The following is a 23,402-nucleotide window of genomic DNA, read 5'->3' on the forward strand; positions in this document are numbered from 1 at the left end:
TTCTTTAATCTTCCTACAATATGTGGCGTCATTCTCGCAAATAGATCGCGCTACAGAATACTGTGAGCACTGTCAGTTTAATTATGGCCACCCGGTATTTATTATTACCATTATCAAGAAAGCGGGAGATTTGTCGTTAGAATTCCTTTTCATAAATAGGCTGCATAACAAGAAAAGCAATGATTTCAATTAAACAACTTACTTCGTCGTTGGAATGGCCATAGTAAGGTTGCTTTCCGAAGGTAAAAATTTCCCATAGCACCACACCATAAGCCCAGACATCAGACTCCAGTGAAAATTTGCCATATGTAATACTTTCCGGTGCCATCCACCGTATAGGTAACATCCTAGAGCCGCCGATCTGAAAGAAATATAAGAGAACATTTTTAATGTAATTAAAAAAGACTAAAAGCACAAAATTCGCTGAATATTGTATGATAAAGCATGCATATAAGTGCCAAACGTACACACACATATACATATATTTAAAAAACTTAAGATAATCATCAAACTCAGTATTTTCGCGCATTAAGCTGCTGAAAATTATTAGTAAAGACATAAAGTAAGAAATTTAGAACCAATTTTTTTACAAAAACCAAAAACTGAAATTCAAAAGTCATAAATTTCAAATAATCCTATAAATGCAAAAAAGAGTTTAATAAATGTTAAAACCAAAACACTTCGAACAAGCAATACCCCAACTCAAATCAATGAAATAAAAAAAAAAGAACACAATAGAAGAGGAATTCAATCAACTTCAATGCCACTGCGTCAGGAGGAGGAGGAACATTGAAATCAATTGAAATCTCTCTTCCACAAAATTCTTTGCTTTTCTGTATCCAGAATTAGTCGATGAATCATTTCAATGTATTGTAATTGTAATAGTTCACCCGAAAATTCTGGCTCCTTCCCAAAGGAAGGAAAACACAAGGCAAATTCTAATCAATTTTTTTTACCTTTAAGCAAAGAGAACATGGTACAAAGAGCTGAAAACGTAAGTGAAATTATAAAACTTTACTGAAAAGACTTAATCTAAATAAAAATACACATATATATATATATACTATTTTTAGCTCAAATGCTCTCGAAAAGTGTATACATGCGTGAATGGGAAAAAGAACCCGCCCTTTTGGGCATAATATAAAATCTGAAAGCTTTCAGTTTATTTTTTAAGAATAATATAGCTGATGTTATTGCAGTGTTAACGTCCAAATACCTTGCGTGACAAATAGAATATACGTCTACAAAATATACTACAGAAAAATGCAGTTTCTAGATGTGTGCCGACGCTGAAAACAAGTTGGAAAATGCTTTAAAGAATTCTCTTACATTAAACGAAGTTCTAAATGAGTTTAGAGGATTATCCAACACTGATGGTTACATTTTTTTACCAGTGTAACTGATGTTTAGCAATTTATGACCTGCAGCACTTGCAGCCGTAAGTAAAAATGCACTATTAATTACTTTCACTTACCAATGCAAAGTTATGCCAGATTTTCAGAGTATCATTCTGCTCATTGTACTATTATTCGTTAACACCTGACGGCAATATACTTCGAGTACGAATTTATTGCAAAATTTGTTTTTGAAACTGTCAGTTTCGTGTAATTAAATACTCAAAAATAAACAAAGTGAAAATTTGTATTCGAAGCGGGAATTTAAAAATTCCTTCGCTATGAGTCGTCAATATCGTATGCAGGTTTATGAATATGTTAAAGATTATCGTTTCTCTCGTGGAAAAGAAAAGTTTACACATACAACTGAAAAAGGATAAATAGATGCAAGATTTCAATCTTTTAAAGGTATAATAAATCATTTACGAACTCTCAGTCTGACATTGTGGGGTAAGGATAAGATGATCGTTCTCCTTACTCAAATGATATACTCAAAAATCTTACTTTATTCAAAAGTAAGATTTTTTATAAAAGCATATTGTCTAGAAACACTGTTTCAGGAGGAAAGTAAATGTATTTCATTATTTATAACTTTTAAAAGACAGTGCATAAATTAATTCTTCTTTAATAGTGGATGGACAAAAACTATTCTTTTCAGATAGACTAAGAAGTGCTTATGCAGGAAAAAAATATTATATATACTCTGTTTGCAACGCTCATAGTGAATCAGTTAAAAATAATACCCATTAAATAATTCTCACAATATTATTAAAACATTCAAGAAAGAAAGCTTTGATATCTGAAATAGAAATTTTCTGAAAACCAACAATAAGGTAATTTTTATTTTGTTCAACAACCGAAAGCACAAAAGAGTAATCACACTTTAGCAAATCATCAACAGTTTGCTAATAAAAATCCAAGAGAATATTCCTAAATATTTATATGAAAAATAAGACAAGGAACACAGGTTTTTAAAAACATCACATTAAACAGTTTCAATTAAAAGCAGATGCATGGGAAACTGCACAAGGTATCTGAATAAAAACAACAAATGTCCGAGATATAATACTGAGTTTTCTCGTGCAAACGAGCAAAGAAAGTTGCCTCATTCGTCCTTGTCAAAGCAAAATACAGTATTTTGCTATGATTGTTCAAGTGATAGCGTATTTGTTAAGAATATTTAGCCGCTCAACCGGAACACTGGTTAGCCACGCTAACTGTCGTATCGAAGGGCCTGGTTTCGAATCCATGAGAAGCATGGATGTTTGTAAATGTATAGTGTCTGTGCGGCGTGGGGGTATTCTAAATATGACGTGAGCCGAAAGCCCTCTTTAGAGGTTAGTGGTAGGCGAAGTGGGGTGGTTGATCCTCGAACCTATCCCCTCGGGATGCTCTCCATCAAAACTGAGCAATGTTGGACTGTCACCAGTATGGTGCTCAAGGCTCTTGCCAACGATAGGCGCTATCTTGCACTTCTTGCTATAATGAACTTCGTGGGCTTATGATCTTATTGTCATGCAAGTGAGATAGGTAATAACAACAGCAACAACAAGATTATTCATCATTAGTAACGTTTATTACCTTAACCAAAACGTACCACTTCTTTCTGGAAAATGACATCTTGCAATTGTTTAACTTGTTGCACATAGACCTCCTTTTCATTTGCTGAAGTATTCTGCATCATCTTTCTCTGCAAAATGACATTGTCCAGTTGCTTACTTTTACATCTTATGAATTACTGAAACCTAATTCTTTAGTAGCCACATACCTCACCTTTTCCGTGTGCTGAAGTATTCTGTAATTTTCTTCCTCATTGAAGTCTGTAGGTTCGTCAGTTACATGTGGACTCGTCAGCGCTTGCGTTTGAAGACATCTGTTCTTGGAAGCTCCAAGAAATCTGATGAGCGGTGCAAGCCATCAGATGACATTTCCTCAAGCCTCGCATGGACATTTTGCTTTGACCACATGCTCAATAGGTGTAGTATCAGTCAACGTTACAGCACATTATTACGATTACTCTCTGCACTGACCATTACATTTAGCTTACCTTGTGCCATCTGGTTTTTGGAGTAAATGTTCCCACCGGTAGCCGAATGGCTAAGGACGGCTGAATATTGGGAGTTTGTCCTAGGTTCGAAACCAGATTAAATAAGCTTGCTGACTGTTAATTTTCACGGTTTTCCCTATGTGTAATTTGAATATGGAAGAGTTTCCCTTAGAAAGTCCTTCCTGAAGACATCTTTTAGGCAGATAATCCTTGCGTGTTTTGTCATGTTAAAATAAATATCGCAATCATAACCTTAGCTTTTGGAATAAATAAAATGCATATTAAATCACTATCGTTGATTGAAAGAACTGTTTTCGATTGACATCTAAAACTTGTTTTCGAAAAAAAATTTAGACAAAATCGTGTCTCTGAAAGTGATAGACCGGAAGACTATTGACAGGCTGGAAAATGACAGACGAACTAATCTGGAAATATGACTCGGCAATTGTTGAAAATGCGCGAAATATAAAAACTTTAGTTCATTTTCTATGCATCATGGTGTATAGTCGAGATTTAGAATACTGCCTTTCGGCAAATCAAAGCTACACTATAGCAGTAGGCTGTGAATGAGTTTTATAATTTGGCCAAGCATAAGGTCTTAAATATTTCTTTCAGATTTGATCAGTTTGTTACCGATGAACACACTAAGCGATTTAAAAGCAATAAGCATATTTCTTAATAATTTAAATCGTTATTTTGCTTCTTGAATTATACATGTAATTTGATACAAATTGAAGAATAATTTAATTTATATAAAATTCAGTACAAACATTTCATGAACATTGTTTTTAATACCATGTGCCAAGTAACTTTTAAAAAAGCTGTTATTCTGGACTAATTTGTATTTGTAATTTTGTTCTTTTGACTATAGCGTTCTCTATCTAAGTATTAATCATTTTAATATTCCTAATTATTATTACTAATTAATTACTAAATTAAGAAACAAAATGTTCGCGAGATGTTGTCACATTCTCAGAAAATAATACAGAACCACGGAAAAAACATTCTGTGTGACTCATTAGATTAATTTTCAAGAAATGTGGATACAATGACAACAGAATTTTTGAAATAATATTTGGGAAGAAAAAATAATGATGTATGTATATGGCGAGTGTAAGCCATTTTCCATAAGATGACGCTTACTTATGACATTTAATTCAATACATTAAAAAAATAAGGAAAACAGTTTTAGCGATTAGCATTGAACTGAATTAGTAAACTTTCTCTCACGAAAACAAGTTATTGATGCAGCTTCACTAATTAACGGTGCCTTTTAGATTGATTTTTAAGTATCGCACAGAATACTAAAAATAAAAATTCTCATTAAGTGTCAGCGGAAAAGGATGTTTCTCCCATATGTTAAATGTTTTAAAACTCTTATTATGATTAAACTTGGTTGCTTAAAGAAAAAAAAAAGGAAAAGAAAACTGATATTACAAAATAATTTCATCAATATTTAATTAACTTTTTTTCTAATTGTATGTTTAGGGAAGCAAATTAGATACAGTAAAATGCCATACGGAAACAACAACATGAAAATAACTGTGGAATTAGCTGCAAGGCAAAGAATTTTGCAAAATATGTAGTGATTTCAAAAGAACACTAGTAGAAATATTCTGTTTTTTAAGCTAATTATCTTAAAAAAACAATTACAAACAAAAATCAAATTTGAGAAAAATCATTTATTCTTTTTTCCTCTTATCGTTTAGAATTATTAAACAGCAGAAGATAGAAAATTCATTATTTAGCGATTGCCATTTAAAAAATATAATAATGTGAGAATAATTAATGCACGTTCTACATGAAATAAAGTACATACTTCATTGCTACAAGTATAAATGTTAACAACTATGTTAATCATTAATACTTGTATATAACTAGATATATGTATTTTATTTGGTGTTTACAGAAAGTCCAGACTCGATACATTTTAATATTCGAGTCACAGCTAATTGATAAAACATTACTTTAGCGAACTATAAGGTAAATTTCATTTCCTAGCAGAACAATCTGTCTATTCTAGCATTTTCTGCTCTTGCCAACGAAGATTTATGACTAGAATTGAGAGGTTTGATTTAAAAAACATGTGATCTTTAGAAAAACTATCTCTTAATTACTTTTGAATATTAAATTTACAGACTGAAAGCATAAAAATCAGTCTTCACTTAATGTTATATGGAGGCTTTATTTGGAAATATGATCCATCCATACATTGTAAATGATGTTGGCTTTATCTCGAATCCAGTAAGATATTTAATGCTGCTGGCATTTTCTAAAATAAATCTGCGACATGCAAGAGCATCTAAGTACTCAATTTTAAGGCACAGATAATCTAGAGCATTTTTTTTTTCAGTTCACCTTTTTACCATTTCATCTTAGAAACATATTACAGGAATATTTTGATGATAATTTTTGCATTATATGATATAAAGAAGATTAATTTTAATATCTTAAAAAGTTCTGTAATAAAATTTTACATACGGGGGTTGTTAATTAAATAGTGGCAACTTAACCTTGAAACTCGCAGAAGGGCACGCATGCGCAAATAGGATATGGGAGTGGTGAGGTGGCGCTGTTGTCGATGTGTAGAGTGCAAAAAACAGTCGATCTACTTAGAAGGGTAGTTGTTGTGTGACGTTAAAGTGAGGAGTTTCGTTTCCATCGCTCTAAAGCATGTTTTCAAAAGGTGATCAGCGGTCGTGGCTTAAAATCGAGGTTGCCCGTGGCAAAAATGCAACAGAATGCTATCGAGGATTAGTGGATGCCTGTGGCACAAATGCTTTACCGTATAGGACAGTAGCACGATGGGTTCAAGCATTTCGTCCAGGTCAGAATGAGACTGTGGATTTGCAACACACAGGTCGGCCCTCCATTCCTCAAGAGAAGATCGACATTCTGAGCGGTCTTCTTACCATAGACCGCCGATGGACTGTCCGAGAATTATCTTTAGAGGTTGGTCTGAGCCATCAAACGGTGTGGCGCATAATGAAGAAATCTCTCAACATGAGGAAAATTGCTTCCCACTGGGTTCCACATCGACTAACCAAAGTACAGAAATGGCACCGGTATGCACGGGCTGGCACCCACTTGGAGAGATACCGCAATGAAGGAGACGCATTTCTGCAGCGTATTGTCGCCATTGATGAGACATGGGCACGATCCTATGAGCCTGAATTAAAGCGTCAATCAAATGAATGGCGTCATCAAGGTTCGCCACGTCCACAGAAATTTCGACAGGAACCCAGTCGGGTGAAGGTTATGCTGATTATGGCATACGACTGGTACGGTGTGATTCTTACACATGCTGTACCTGAAGGACAAACTGTCAACGCAGATTACTATTGCCGATTTCTACAGCACCATCTGCGTCCGGGTATGCGGCGCAAACGTCTACATTCTACGTTGCAGAACAGTCTCCCATCATATTGCATGACAACGCTCGTGTCCATGTCGTAAACAATGTCATTCTTCTTTTGCGACGGTGGCAGTGAGAAATCCTGGAACATCCTCCCTACTCACCTGACATGAGTCCTTGTGACTTCCATCTGTTTCCATCTGTTCAACATCTTCCGAAGTTGAAGGAATCCCTCCTAGGTCATCGATTTCATGACGTTTCATCTGGACTCCACGCAGTAGAGCGCTCGGTTACTCACATCAACAATCAACACCTTGCCACTGGTCTACAACGGCTTCCCAACATTTGGCAAAAGGTTACAAGCTTTGCTGGTGATTACATAGAAGGAATGTAATGCAACTGTACTTGTAAGTTCATTAAAAATTGATTTATACCTATGTTGCCATTACTTAATTTACAGCCCTCGTATTTATTTTAATAGTAGCTATGCTTTCATGTTCCTGTTCACCCTATGACCAAGCAATCAAAGATGTAGAACAGTTTCAGTTGCGTCTGGGTTTGTTTCTGTGGTGTTACTACTGACTGTACTTTTTGTTCAATTTTATCAGCAAACGAAGTAAGAAAACCAATTTAAAAAAAGGAAATGCGAGTCAGTTTAGAAATCTTGTCTTAACATATAAATGAGCAGGGCATTCCTTGAGTGCATTGCCATATCTCATTAATGTAAACTTTGTTTTAAAAAACAACCAAGTTTTTCTCTTTCGTATGATTTCTATCTTCTCTTGGAAGAAAATTTCAACAAGAGTCATGTAGAGTATGCGAAATTTAAAAGCAAAGGATCATTTGGCAGATCTGAGTTTAAGAAAGAGATCGCTTTTGAAGTTTCTTTAAAAGTCCAGTAGATGAACCTTTTATTGGTTTTATTATAAATGGCTGTTAATGTATCTTTCTGCATACCATTTTAACAATAGCTTTCAACAGACTATTTTGATCATACATTGAGTTCTTCAGTAATGAACTGTTTAAAATGATTGGACCTAATTCCTCTTTGGGCTTTAAGTCTGTGGAACGATTTGATTTTTCATGAGGATATAAAATACTCTCTTCTCCCTTTCTAAGCTTCTTTGCGGTGTCTACGCTTTTACGCTTCTTCACGGTGTCTACGCTTCTACGCTTCTTCACGGTGTCTACGCTTCTACGCTTCTTCACGGTGTCTACGCTTCTACGCTTCTTCACGGCATAACTGGAAGCAAGTCCAGTGCATTATCGGGGGGTACGGAGTTCGAATCCTGGCAAGGGCACTGAACCTTTTTCACAGATATCTTGCATCCATAACCTAATGACTCTAAAATCATTTTGTGGTTTCTCTCAAGTGCATCGAAAACACGGATTGAATTGGATTATTTAGATTATAACAAAGCTTTCGAATACTGTCTGCTTACAAATACATGTTCGCGCTCACAACCAGAAAACAAAAGCATTACTGAAATGTTTATGAAACGATAAATAACGGCACAGTTCTAATCGGTTGAAAAAACTTACAGATTCATGAATCATGTAAGTACAAAGCATCTTAAAATTGAAAGGTTTTAAAATTGTTACAGATGAAGTTTTATAAATGACTAAACAATACACCTATTCACATACATTAATCTAACATGGAATTTATATTAGATTGAAACTGAGCTTAAATATTACATAAAATTTAAGTTGGCTTCTAGAGATTAACACAGAATTTTCATCTTCAACAGAAAATAATTTCTGTCCCATTTGCTTAAAATAAGTTTACTTACACTGATGAATTAAAGTGACAAAAAGTAATAAAGGGCAAAATATTTCTTGTGCTGTCTACCGAACAAAATGGAAATGAAAAAATAAAGTATTAAGGAATCATGCGATGATTTTTGCTTTTTTAAATAATTTTGAATACATAGGCTGAAATTAAAACCTCTGAATAAACTTGACAAACTAGGTGAAAGCGGAAGCTTTAAAAAGCACAGTTTAACTGAAAAAGGCATATAGACAATTTTATTGGAACTAAAGGCTCCAGAAGAAATGCCTGCCAATGTTTTTGCCAGACAAACAACAGTGTTTGTTTAGCAAAAACATTAGCTGCCTTCCTGAAAACAATGTTTTTGTTTCGAGGAAAACAAGCTTATGTGTAATTGCTCTTGAAATCAATAGAGTTTTATTAAAATCTACCCAAACTAAAGCTCCCCTTTTTATGGCCTAATTTAAAATTTTACGTTGGTATGTTTCATATGCAATTTGACAAAAGCAAATATTAGAAGTGCATGTAAAATTATCTCTCAAAACACCTGCATTGCATTAAAGAACAACGTTCTACAGCTTGGACCAGGTAACTTTGAGTGGAAACAGAATGTAATTCGAGGCTACGTGAATAGGGAAATTATTGAGTTTCCATGTAACAGACCACGGTAGCGATGCATATCTCTACAAATACGACAAATGATAATGTGGTATGATGTGAGGGGCGAGCCCGACCCCTGGCAGACTTTACGTCGCTCTATGGTCTTTTTTGTGGACTGCGCCAGAGCAAGCCAGAAACAACAACAGTTCCAAGAAAACAAAACAAAAAATTACAAAACATATTAAAAGAGAAATCATAAAATACAACCAGAAGATTCTAAGATATAGACCTCTGGTTTTTATGGTTCATACAATGCAAAGGAAAGCAAAGGGAAAAAATAGAGCAAAGCAGAAAAAATAACAGAAAAACAATGAAAACACTAGCACCCACATGCAAACTAACATATTATGCCTATTTTGACCTATTCTTGCCCTAATTTTCTTTGAAATTCTTTTCACTGCTACACTGTTGCAACTCAGTTTTTTAAAATCTTTGTCTGCTCCTTCAACAAAATGACGAGCATCTTCAATCACATTGTATATCTTTCATTTAATCATTTTCTTGAATACTAAACCTATTAAAATAATGGCGAAATCTTCCATGGTCGCTTATAATTTGATTGATATCCATGTTTGAGATGGATTTTATATTTCTATTAATTTTAAAATCATGCATAAAATCTTTTCTTTTTATAGAGTTCTGCCATAACACATCCCAATTCTTGTACAAATTATTTAGCATTATTCGTGTGGCCTTTCTTTTTTAACCCGGTGTTTCCATTTTTGAAGTATTAGGCTCTACAGCCGCTTCTTTAGAAAGGACATCCGCCCTCTCATTGCCTATGTACCCAACGTGCGCTCTAATCTAGTTAGGTCTAATTTCATGCTTCTTAAAGAAGGCTTCTGTTTAGTTCTTTGGTCGTTTGAATCAAAGTATTCGGTGGTCCGGGTTGGAGGGGGCTTGTGAAACCGACAGATAATCAGAATAGATAGTAATTTTCCTATTATGGGCTATCGTGTTTTGTACGCAATGCAGTGCTTTAAAAATTGCAAGAAGTTGCCCTTGAAAAATAGAGTTACAATTTTCTATCTTAAACTTTTCATTGTATATTTCAATACTCTTAACCAGCACCTTTAATTTCTCCCCAATCCCGGACCCATCAGTTTAAATATCAAGTTCATTCTCTTTGGGCTCAGTCTTGTTTTATGCTAATGGGATTTAGGTTTTTAGATGAATTTTCACATTTAGGAGTTCAAAAGAGTAACTAGCAATGATATAGTCCTCTATCATGTGTATATCAAGTCTGCCAGCCATTACTGAAAACACTTTGTAGTAAAAATCGTATTTTAGTGAGAGGGGCGGAATGCCGGCTAATACGTACGCCTTCTCTGCTGGAACAGTTCTAAAACAGCCTGCTTTTTTCGATGAAATCTAATTTTGTTCTACGTAATCCGCTGCACTTCCGATATAGTTCCCCAAGCACCAATACCGTAGAATATGATTTGTAAAATCACATTATTAAAAACCTTTCGTAATGTGGTTCTCTTGTGATCCAGAATCTCATCAGGGAAGCTCTTCTTGTAAAATGTTTAACAAAAGTAAATGCATTACCGAAATATATATATACAAGAATTTCAAATCTTTAATTAGTTCAATTTTGTTTTTGTTGTAAAAGAGACGAGGTTTCCTTATGCTTTCCCTCTCTTGGGAAAATAGACCCTAGATCTTCTTAAAGTTGAATTTTAATCTCTGTTCTTCTCTCCAGCTATCAATTATACGTAAAGCAACTTTAATTTTTTTTTCTCCAGCCTCTTCAGCGAGCATTCTAACACAACAAGCATTAAGTCGTCAGCATAGCAAAATATTTATACGTGGTCGGGTCAGTAATTGACTGAATAATTCGTGAATAACAATATTCCACAGCAGCGGAGCGCTGCATGATCCCTGAGAGCAACCTCTCTTCACTTCATATAATTTATCACCTGCCTTATCTTCTATGGAAAACGATATCTTTCATTATCCGAAATAGTTTTGTAAAAATTTAAATATATCAATAGGTACCTTTAATTTTAATAAAACTTTTAAAAGTATATTTCAATTCATTGAGTCAAAAGCTTTTTAATATCAAAGGCGACAGCTGCCACATAAAACAATTTTTTCTTTTCTCAAATGTAATTTACAAAGTCAAATAATGTATCATTAGCGGAGCGGTCCGATACAAATCCATATTGGCTCCTTGACAAAATGTCTGATGTCAGTACTTAATGGCAAAGTCTTTAGTACAAAATTTATATAAAATCTTTGACAGGAACTTTAACAAACAAATTGATCTACATTTTCCATCTTCTTTCGGAATAGGGATCAATCCCCAATCTTCCAACATTTAGGAAAAATATGATATTTAAAACATTTATTGTATAAAAGAACCATAAAAATAAGAATAAAAATCAAACATACATTCCGCGATGGCGGGTGTGATTCCATTTATAGTTGGCGCACTTCTAGATTTCTATTGATTAATCACCTTCTGGATCTCTTGTTTCGAGAATTCTCCACCAGGAGCAGAACAGTAATATAACTGATAATGTATATCCTATTGCTGGACTTACAAATATGTAAGAAGTACCTATTATTTCTTATAAATATATAACTAAAACACTTGCGACATGTTTTTATATAAGGTATTTCTTTCATATTCGTTTACATTCTAATTCTTAGCGACAGCTCTTAAAGACGTTAACAACAATTTTTAAAGACCTTTCAGAGACATTAAGAAGTTAAAGTTGTAGTTACATTAGGTATTTTCGGAAGCAGGCAAAATGAAAAATGAGCAACGCCTTCGCCGGGAATCGAACCACGGACCTCTGGAATACGCGCCCAGCGTGCAGAACACTACACCACGAAGGCATGCCATGAAGGTGGGAGAAATACATTAAAAGTTACTAAATTACTTATTCGTTAAATATATGGACAAAAATGAGAGATTATGATAAATACGAAAGGTTTTGAAGCATTTCTTGTGTAGCAGAAGGAGAGTTTAAATGGTAAATGCGATTGGATATGAAAAGCGATGCGAGAGTTGGCCATGTCTCTTCTTTAGAAGTCACATTTCTGCTCTTTTATTCAAAATTTAGAAACGGATAGGATTTCATCTCCTATAAAAAATCTTTAAAGACTGTAAACACGAATTTCACTAATTAAAAATATAAATGACATGAAAGATGAAACTTTAAAGAATCCACGTAAATTTAAAGAAATGAAGGAGGAGAGACGAACAGTTACGTTACTGGCGTTGTTTTGCACATGAAAATGTCGTTTATTATGCTAAGAGGAAAAGTTTTAAAATCGTGATCAATAACTAAAAGAGGGAAACCTCTGTCAATGGCAAGGGCTCTTTAATAAATGAGCTCCTAAACAAGAGCAATTTGTTAAAAACAAATACTAAATACAGCAGAGAGAGGAAAAAAGATTACAAACATCTTTCCCTTTAGTATATTACTAAATTATTAAAATTTGGCACGAAAGAAACCAATGAAATATTTCCACTTTCTCGTAGTGCCAAAACTGGGATCAGATTTTTTCTGAAATATCGAGCTACGAAAGAAATTAACGCCTGCAGCTCAAAAATGGTATAAAAATATTCACAGATATCAATATGCACATTAGATAAAATATTGCTCGTGATGAAAGACAATATATGACTCAGTAATCCAATTATATGCAGTTTTCGTTTTGATTGCACAATTGTTTTATAACAGGATACAATTTTAAGAATTTTGTTATTTATGCACCTTATTAATCTTTGTTAAACTTAACAAATTTAATTCTAAAATAACTAGAACTTATATGAACATTGTGTGAGGATTTTCGCCTTTGGACATTATTTAACAAATATCTTATTAGCTATGATTTTATTGATCTGGTTGTTACAATCACTTCCAGATTTGAAATCTTGAGTTTTCTCCTCTCCTTCCTTGATATATTAATGATATAAAATTTATAAAATTTCAGTATAACTTCTTATAGGAAATGTTTCTTTGTTGGCTTTTCCTTCATGTTAAATCGCAGATCACTTATTTAAAAAATCGCCTTATTGTTTCTCATATTTAATGCTCACATAACGTTTTTTCTGCACAGTCTCCTCCTACTCAGGATTTTATTTAGGTATTGTTGTTATAGGCAAAAGTTTCTGCTATCGTTTTCGTATTTAATTCCTTAAAACATCTTGTACTATAAAAAATAGTACATTAAAAACATTCTTTGATTAAAGGAATATCAATAAAATTGCTTACATTCTCTTTTTCATTCTGCTTATTACAAGACAGATGGGTAGTTCACAGGTTTACTTTTACAAAACATTTATCATTTATCCTTGGCTCATAAATTATCATAAGACAATGCATTTAAAATTCCTGTAGTCTAAAAACACATGTCGGCGATGTTTTATCATCACGCTATCATTTTTAGGTACTTTATTTTTTACCACGACAATTTGTACAATGATGTTTAAAAGCTGCAAAGCTTTTGAATCGTTTCGTTTTCGTCGAAGATTTTTATACCATTTAGAACTACGATCTTGTTTTCTTCTTGCTTTCGTTCCTCCTACGGTATTTTATCCTTGAGTTGTTTTTTCTCAGATGTTTCATTCGCGATGATTTCGGAAGACACCATGAGGCATCTGGAAATTCTTCAAATACGGTTTATGATCTGCAGTTTAAAAATGCGGTTTACAAACAGTAGAGAAATTTCTGTACTATTTGTAAAATTATTCAGTTTCAGATTGTAAATGGTATTTGAATAATTTCCAAATAACTCATGGTCTCTGCCAAAAACATCGCGAACAAAAATGCCTAGGAAAACACAACGGAAGGAAAAAATATCGTAGGAGGAAAGAAAACAGGAAAATATTGCAGTCTAAAAAACATTGTGTTATAAAAATCGTGGAAGAAAACGAAGCGGTTCAAAAACTTTGTAGTTTTTAAATATTGTCGTGGTAAAAAGTAAAGCACGTATAAATCATAGCGTCATGATAAAATCTCAGTCATGCGATTTTATCATGACGCTATGATTATTCAGATTACAAAAATTTATCATTCATTATCATTCAGATTCAGATTATCATTCAAATTACAAAAATTTTAAATGCATGGTTTTATAATCATTTGTGAGCCAAGAATAAATGACAAATATTTTTGTTTTTGTATTTCATATTTCTGAATTAACGAATAAAATTTACGAAAAATGTAAGAAGGAAGCTTCAGCATTCAAAATGTGAAAATGATTAATTACACCCTATATAATTTAATGACACATTAAAAGATGAATAAAATTAAACAAAATAAAATATTTACTGAAGGAATAGCAGACTAATAGAGGTGAAAAACAATAATTTTATAATCTAATAATAAACTAACCAATTTTAATATAGGTAACTTCATGCAGTTACTCATCTTCCTCTTCCAACATTTTCAAAACAATATTTTTCATGGAAAACTTCTAATAGAAAAAAAAGTTAATTAAATGTAGACTTTTAAGTCTTAGCCATATAAGTTTAAAGATTTAAGTTATACATAAGTTGTTACTGTTAAAGTTGGTAACAATTTCTACTGATTTTCATATTTTGCTTTCTTATGTTTTCTTCTTGCTTTTACAGTAAAATTTATTAGTTAATCAAAAGATACGAAACATGGAGACAAAAATATTCCTCATTTGTTTTTGCGATCCACAAATACTAACATAAATGCAAACCTGCATTTAAAACTCTTAAAGTCTAAAATCACGTTTGCTGCAATGTTCCTATCGTAGAATGATTTATTGGTGCTTTAATTTTCACCACAATATTTTGTATGACGCTGTTTTAAGACTGCTAACTTTTTTATACGCTTTATTTTCTAAGACGAAGTTTCTTACCATCATGTTTTAGAATTGTAATGTTTTCACCTTGCTTTCTTTTCTCTCAGGATGATTTATATGACGATACTTTCCCCTCGTGTTGCGCTTTAAACTGCATTGTTAACGCCTGTGACCATCATATCTGAATTAAGAGTTCTTACGCTAAAACACAAGCTTTCTATGAATAAATAAAATTTTACTTCATGTTTATGTTGGCAAAATGGATTTTTTTTAAGAGTTACTGCAATTTAACGGTATTAATTAGGAAGATTTTAACCAGAAATAATATACTCTCTTTAACAAATCGAAGGAAAGTATAACTAATGGGATATTAGTAAAACCAATACTCACTTTGTAATAATCTGATGTATATATATCCCGAGACATTCCAAAGTCAGATATTTTGACGCTTAAGTTGTCCCCCACTAGACAATTTCTTGTCGCCAAATCTCTGTGAACGAAATGTTGAGATGAGAGATAAACCATGCCATTGGCAATCTGTGTTGATATCCATATGAGATCCACCTATATAGAAAAATATTTTAAAGTTTCCATAATATGTGGCATCCCATTTTACGAGGCGTTTTGAACGTACCTTGTTGAAATACACCAAATTTTAGAGAAGAAAATATAAAATAATGAACATTTGCCTTATTAAAATACTATTCTACATTTATTTATAAAGTACAATACAATAAAGTTACAAAATATTTAAGTCCATAAATAGGACAATTGTCATTTGGTGGCGAGAAAAAATAACAATTATTTAACCACAAAATCGAGCTATAATATAACCGCATTTATAAAAGCATTACCGTACCTGAAGAACAGTTTGAGGAATAAAATTGTTTAGTGCTTGAAACCTCGCAGGGGCAAGGTATGCTTAATACAATTTAATAATAAAGTGTGGAACAAATAGGATTCAATAGAAGAACAAAAATAAATAGAAGAATGAACAAAAGCCTGAAAAGTTAAAGATTTTATATTATGCCCAAAGGGGCGTTTTTTTGTAACGTTTTGTGTATTACCTTTATCTATTAAATATCATGTTTTTTTGCCCTTAAACCATAAAATTCAATTCAGCAGCAATATCGCAAAATAATTTAAAAGGAGCATATCTGTAAAATTTACGATAGACAGTCTCACGAGCTGGAGATAAAAATGATTTGTTTTCCGTACAGTGTTGCCATTGCTCGCTTTGGAATCGTTTAGTTAATCAAAAATTCGTTAAAGGTTTACAAAATATGAAACAGATAATAGAAGAAATTCCAGATTTCAAATTTGGGCTTCCAGATGCCGATATATGACTGGAGGACTACGTTATTCAAAATTTAATGTCTCTAGACACCGTTATTTTTTCACAGTGCGAGAAACATATATATATTCATCCAGATTCTTCATTATTTAATTTCTTTAAATATAATGCAGGGCCACATTTGTGGGAAACAATTTGAAAAGGGAAACGCCATTTATAGTGAATCAACGAAAAATGCCAAAATGAAATTAATATCCCTCCTGGGCACTAGCTGAAACGAACTTAAAAGTATTTCTTTGATAACAGTATTGCACTCTTCTTTCCACTGTCTATATTTTCATACATATCTATGTTTTTTTTTATTTTGTATTAATTTATAAACGTTCCAAACGTATGTGTGTCTCTCCATGACACAACAGAATTTTGAAAATGCCTGTAAAAGTGAAATAATTTCTATCCAAAAAATTAACAACAAACGGTTAGCTTACTCTAATGCAGAGAATTTCTGTTAAATAAAAACGTATAGGGTTAAAGGGGAAAAAAAGACATATATCTCCCGTTCTAACTGGGCCGATTGGTAAAATAAAACTTGAGTTTTTCATATCTCGAAAGCGCGACTTAGGATATGTATTAGATTCATATATAACATTGTTCTAAAATAGGTGGTGGTGTGGTGTATTTAATTATGGCAAAGCACACGAGGGCTATCTGCCTAAAGGGAGGGATGCCTTTCGTGGAGGACTTTCTAAGGGAAACTGGCTCGTACACACGTTACACATGGGGAAAACCACGAAAACGCCCATGCAGCCAGCCCGTTCGCGGGATTCGAACCTCAGACCGAACTACCAGTGTTCAGCGTCTTTACCACTCGGCCGCTGGTGGGCCTCTAAAATAGGTATTTTGACACAAAATCGGACTTTTTCTGAAATAACATACCCATTATTTTCCATATTTTAATTCTACGACTCAAATTATGCCTAAATATGAAATTTTGTAAAATTTGGTGCGTAATTTACGGAGAAATTCACAAATTTATGTTGGCGCTTTTTTTCAGGTTGCGCCAAGAACAGTTCACTTGGTTCAACTTCTTCATATATGGCAACCTGTTTTCCTTTCCCGTGAGAGGGAAAAAAATCACAACGTTCTTTCTTTCAAATAATGTTCTTTATATTATATTTTTATGTTATTATTTTAAATATTTTTTTTTCCTTTTTCGAATTCATTTTAATTGTTCAAGTTGCATGGTTTCTTTCGAATAACTGTTTTAAAAACATCTATTTACCAATTCGAGCTGCGTAGCTTAAATATAAGGTGCATGCTTTAATTTGTTTCAATTAGTTTTCTTTATAATTTTTTTATAAACAGTTATTATTTTAGTCAGTTATTTAGTCAGTTATTATTTTAGGTTATCAGGTTCAATGTTCCGCCTTACTTTCTTTGGGAACATGCACAGACCTGACTCGGAACAGGGAGCTTACTAAAGCTATGTTCAATAACTGTGGAAAGTAGACAAGATACACAGGAAGGTTATACGAAACCCTTTATTTTTCACTCTTTACAATAATTTCCTTACTTCGGAATACAGAGACCAACTACTTGTGGTCTGAACGTAAGAACATAAAAATATAACTAAACTCTAACTTAAATTTGGAATAATCAACAAGGGCCTACGTGTAAGATTGGCCGGATATTAACAGGAAGCCGTATGTAGTACAGAGAAATGTTAACACTACAATACGTTTAAAATTATCACGAGGATTAAACCTCTGGCCTGGAAGGCAAACAGCAACCGAGTAAAACTTCTGAGGCAAGAGGCCTGCTTCGACTAACTCCTTCCTCTCTCTCGCTTGGCAAAAAGCCACAACTTAAGTACTTGGCGTTCGCCAGACAAATTTTGCATAAATAAGTTAACACTTTTAATTCTGGCCGGAAGTAGAAAATAAGAAGTGATAGTAAAGATTTAAAATAAAATAAACGTTAGTAAAACTTAAGATCCTTACAAGGTAATTTTTAAATTTTTAGACTTTTATTTTAATTGTTTGTGTTATATTGTCTCTTTAAATTTTCTATTTATTCATTTAGACTGAGCGTTTTAAATATATTTATTAATATAAATTTTCCAGGATTTGATTTTATCTATTTGAATTGCGTTTCTTTCGGAAGAATACTTTGTGTCCAAGACTACGATGCATCTGAAAACTGAATATATTAAAAGAGAAAATACAGTAAAGCACATTTAACACGCCTCTCAATGTTCCGTTCAGAAAAGATATATACACTCATGTCCAAAAATTAAGGCTAATTCGGACTCACGCGGAAATCGAACTCTAAAATAAATATATCACCTGCAAAATCACTACACACATCTTCAAGAATCATAAGCAAATATCAGGAAGTAACCAGATGACACCGATGGTACGTCACAATGACGAGAGTGTAAGAGAGTGATATATAAGGAATACAGGCAAAGAAGTAAAATTGTTCGCAGGCTCTTTGTAAGCATTTCAGTGCAATAACCGAATAGTTATGACACAAAGGACGCATTTGGATGATTTTTAAATGGTAGAATTATCGGCCGTCTGGAATGTGGGCGTACTCAACTGGAAGTATCAGACGAACTTGGAATTGCCCAGAGTGTCATCTCCAGGCTTTAGCAACGGTTCCAAGATGATGGTAATGTGAGTAGACGTTACAGCACAGGTCGCCCCAGAGTTACAACGCCGAATGAGAAGAGTTACTGCCAAAAGAAACAGGCGGAGCACAGCCTCAGACCTGTCTCGTCAGCTCTCTTCAGCCACTGGTACGACAATTTCAAGGCAGACCGTGTACAGACGCTTAGGGCAGATTGGTCTATATGCTCGTAGACCTGTCAGATGCGTTCCACTTACTGCAACTCACTGTCGCCTGCGGTTAGCCTGGAGTAGAGAGCATGCATTGTGGACACCGCAACAGTGGGCTTGTGTGATGTTTTCCGACGAGTCCAGGTTTAGCTTGCAGTCTGATTCTCGCCGGACTTTCATATGGAGAGCTCCAGGGACCTGTTACCACCAAGAAAACGTCATTGAAGGACACCGTTACAGTGGTGCAGGAGTGCTTGGGGTGAAATTATTCTGGGTTCCAGAACTGACCTGCATGTTCAAATTGGGACCATGACAAGCCAAATCTATCGGGACATCATTCTGGAATAACATGTACGTTTGTTTCGTGGCGCCAAGGGCGCACAATTTGTGTTTATGGATGACAACGCTCGTCCTCACCGTGAAAACATCGTAAGCGAATGCCTTCAATCGGAGGATATCATCTGTTTGGACTGGCCATCATTCTCACCGGACTTGAATCCAGTAGAACACGTGTGGGACATGCTTGGCCGACGAGTTGCAGTCCGTCAACCTCCACCTACATGTCTACCGGAACTTCGGAGAGCATTACTTATTGAGTGATGTAATATCCCCCAAGATCAGATCGATAATTTGATATTCAGCATGCCTAGGCGTAGTACGGACCGTATTGCATCGTCTGGGAGACATACAATGTATTAACAGTCATACCAACCATGTAATATTGGTTTTTTGTAAATAGGTTTCTTTTTTTTGTAATTTGCTCCAGGGAGAAAAAAATCGCTAATTTTTTTAATAATATCAAACATATAGCATCTTTTTTTGCTCTTTACCTTTTGTTTAATAAATAAGCTTTACAAATAAGTCAAATTTGGTTTGCTTCTAACTCTTCCTTTACATGATTTTGCATTATCCTTAATTTATGGACATGAGTGTAAATAAGAAAGATGTATAACCGACATTTTAAGTTAGGATGACCTTGCATTTATTGCTTTAAATAGCTTTAACATTGTGCTCATTGCATTACATAATTTTATGATCCAACATTTAGTTTCTTAAAATGTTATTCATGTTTTAGTCAAATATTTTATTTTTGAAATCGAATATCATAAGAATCAAATATCATAATATTAAAAAGTTTTAAATTAAAAAAAATACTAAGTTTTATGCAAAAATTTATTTTTTTCTTTTTAATGACTTGCTCTTTTTCTTCAGGCATTCTGCAAGCATATTCAAAAGCATCCAACTTTTCGAAACACCTTGGTATTTCTGACAGCCGAATTCCCCTTAAAATTTTTGCTTACTTTTCTCCCTAATGTTCTTCTTTCCTTCTACATTTATTTTCAGTACTCACCACAAGAAAACTAAGATTTTTCGATTGTTACACTTCCGTAAATTTTGCATTCCTGTCATTTTTTTCAAAAATATCAATTACATCAACTGCGTTTCAGTTGAAGACAGCTTTTCATTTTCTAGGAATTTTAACTGTAAATAAAGTTTAAAGCAAAGTCCAAAGAATATATATTTTAATTAAAAGATTTTTTTTGTTAAATGGCAAAGAAATAAAACAGTCCAGCAATGTTTATTCTGTACCACTGAGTAACCCGATTATTATATCGGCTACAAACAATATAAATCCTATTAAAGATTATGTTTTTATACAATCTGTAACACGAGAGAAAATTAGCTACTTAAAACATTTTTTCGAAGAGGTTTAATGTAAAAATGTATACTTATATATATATAATTTTTAAAGCTGGGACATAACAAAAAGTATCAACATTGTGAAAATAAACAATAACACTGCGAAAGTTAATCTTACAAATACTTTAAAAAAATAAATAAAATAAAAGGAAGGAAAAAAATAAATTTAAAAAGTTAAAAATTTGAATAATATCATCTATAATTAAAAAAATAGCTTTTCATATAGTATTAATAAATATTTATTACGCATCATTCAGGGAAAAAATTTCATGTAATTAATTCTCCCTAAAAAATTATTTGAAATTTGATGTTAAAAATAGCAGTGGCAATTCACTGTAACAAAAATCTATAAGCCACATTTGGCGTTATTATCGCTCAAGAAAAAGATGCCAAATTTCAAAACGCGAAAATATGTAAATTCATGTATATCTTAGAAAATTTTTATTAAAAAAATCTAATTTTTTGCAGGTATACTTTAGAACTACACCTACTTTAAGATGATGGTAAAAATTTTATAGGTTATAATTCAAAATTTTTTTCGAAAAATTTATAAGAATTATTTCAAAATAGAAATTTTAAAAATAAAACACGAAATATGGGTGAATTTTATTTGGAATGAACCTAAATTTCGAAATGTGAAAAGAAAAAATCAAGAAAGTTTAATAAAAAAAATAGATATTAATAAATATATGCCAAATTTAATTAACATTGAGGAGCTAAAATTTTGACAGCTAATATTTTAAAAACTACTCGTACGATTTTTACGAAACTAGGCAGTCTGGCATATAATTTGAGTCATAGAATCGAAATATGTAAAAATGATTGGTATGTTATTTCAGAAAAAGTCCGATTTTGTGTCAAAATATTTAAGTTAGAATAGAGCTATATATAAATCTAATATAAACTAATATAAAAATATCTAATATAACTAATATAAAAATAGTCTAGCTAAACTCTATTTTAGCTAGGCTATATATAAATCTAATATATAGCCTAGCTAAAATAGAGTTTCTTCGAAGCTAGAGTACTGAAGAACTAAGTCGTGGATTCTAAAGTTGTGAACTAATTGTGAACTTTAGAGTCGTGAAATCGAAATATGGAAAAAAAATCGGAATGTCATTTCATAAAAAGTCCAATTTTGTGTCAAAATACCTATGTTAGAATATTGCTATATATAAATCTAATCCTGCTTTCGAGACATGAAAAACGTAATTTGAATTTTGTCAATCGGCCAAGTAGAACAGGAAGATATAAGAACTGTCCCCCTCCCCCTTTTTTTTGGCGCAGTGTACATTTGGAGTATCTACACTAAGAAATTAGCTAAATGATTAAAATTGTTTTTATATTTAAAATTTTTATTAAAGGTAAGGATCCTAATGTAGTTGACCATTTATAAAGATTTATCGAAAAATCCATTCGTTACTGAAAATTACTCTAGATATATTTTTTTAAAAAGATTTTACGTTCTAAAAGAACTCCCTTATAAGTGTAATTGAACATTTATAAGATACTCAGAAAAAGTGGCTATTTACTTTATTAATCTGAAACATTGGTTCACATAAGCTCCCTTCATCTAGTTGAAACATTTGTGAGTTTCTACCACTAAGTGGCACTGATAAATGATCTAAGTCAATAAATTCTTTGCCAAATATTTCTGTCAGTTTTCCAAAATAAGGTATGGTAATTTCTAATTTCACTTAGTAAAGCTTTATAAATATATTTTAAATTGTAAATTTTTCTGCAAGGATTAATTAAAAAGTTAGGATTTACACTTTCAAAACATTTTCACTCTCAGAATTGAAGCTAAGATTTTATAAATTTTTCAACGTCATTTTGAGAAACTCTGCTATTAGCAAGTACACTTCTAAGAATTAAAGATTACTTACTTTAATTTAATTTTTACTTTTTAAAGTGAAAATTTGTTACTTCAAATTTTCGTTTTATTAATCTGAAGTTTAACTGTTACAGATACTAACAATCAGTCTTTCTTAGGTTCTAGAGAATTTTAGTCTTTTTAAAATTATCTTTAATTAATTTAATGCTATTTAATTAGTGCATTTTGAATCAATTACAGTGTCTTAAAGTTTAGTTCAAGTACAGGTACTGAAAATAGGGCTACCACATACAAACTATTCTATTACATTTTAATTTCTCTTCTTCTCTTAAAATCGCAATTCGACACCTTGCGGCCCTTGTAACACTTCTTGTGATTTAACTCGACCTTTATCTTTGACTTCATCATACTTCAGCCAAGCAATAGGAGAATTGTGGTGGGAGGAAAGCTAAATCTCTTAGACTTTCTGTGAAACCACTTTCAAATGTTTGCTTTTATTTTTCTTTCTTTTCTTTTCATCGAAAACGTAAAAAAGAAAGGTAAATAATTAAATAAAAAGCCAAAATTTCGAAGAAATGGGAGTTCTTTTAGAACGTAAAATCTTTAAAAAAATATATCTAGAGTAATTTTCAGTAACGAATGGATTTTTCGATAAATCTTTTAGGCAAACGTTTTCTTTAAAATTAAAAGGAGTTATTTGAGAAAAAGGTATT

At 32.7% G+C, this 23,402-nt stretch overlaps 1 protein-coding gene across 1 annotated transcript in view; it reads right to left on the bottom strand.

The window, feature by feature from the left end:
- Window positions 1–23,402, bottom strand: part of LOC118205343 (tyrosine-protein kinase transmembrane receptor Ror-like) — a 214,354-nt gene that overhangs the window by 40,314 nt on the left and 150,638 nt on the right. The window contains exons 6-7 of the mRNA XM_035377638.2: window positions 15,411–15,584; window positions 203–361 (exon numbers count right to left, since the gene is read on the bottom strand). Coding sequence (XP_035233529.2) covers window positions 203–361; window positions 15,411–15,584 — 333 coding nt within the window. The remainder of the gene's footprint in view (window positions 1–202; window positions 362–15,410; window positions 15,585–23,402) is intronic.

The sequence above is a fragment of the Stegodyphus dumicola genome, chromosome 3 (assembly GCF_044657685.1).
Source record: "Stegodyphus dumicola isolate Sdum_Otavi_A_Nest chromosome 3, ASM4465768v1".
NCBI lineage: Eukaryota > Metazoa > Arthropoda > Arachnida > Araneae > Eresidae > Stegodyphus > Stegodyphus dumicola.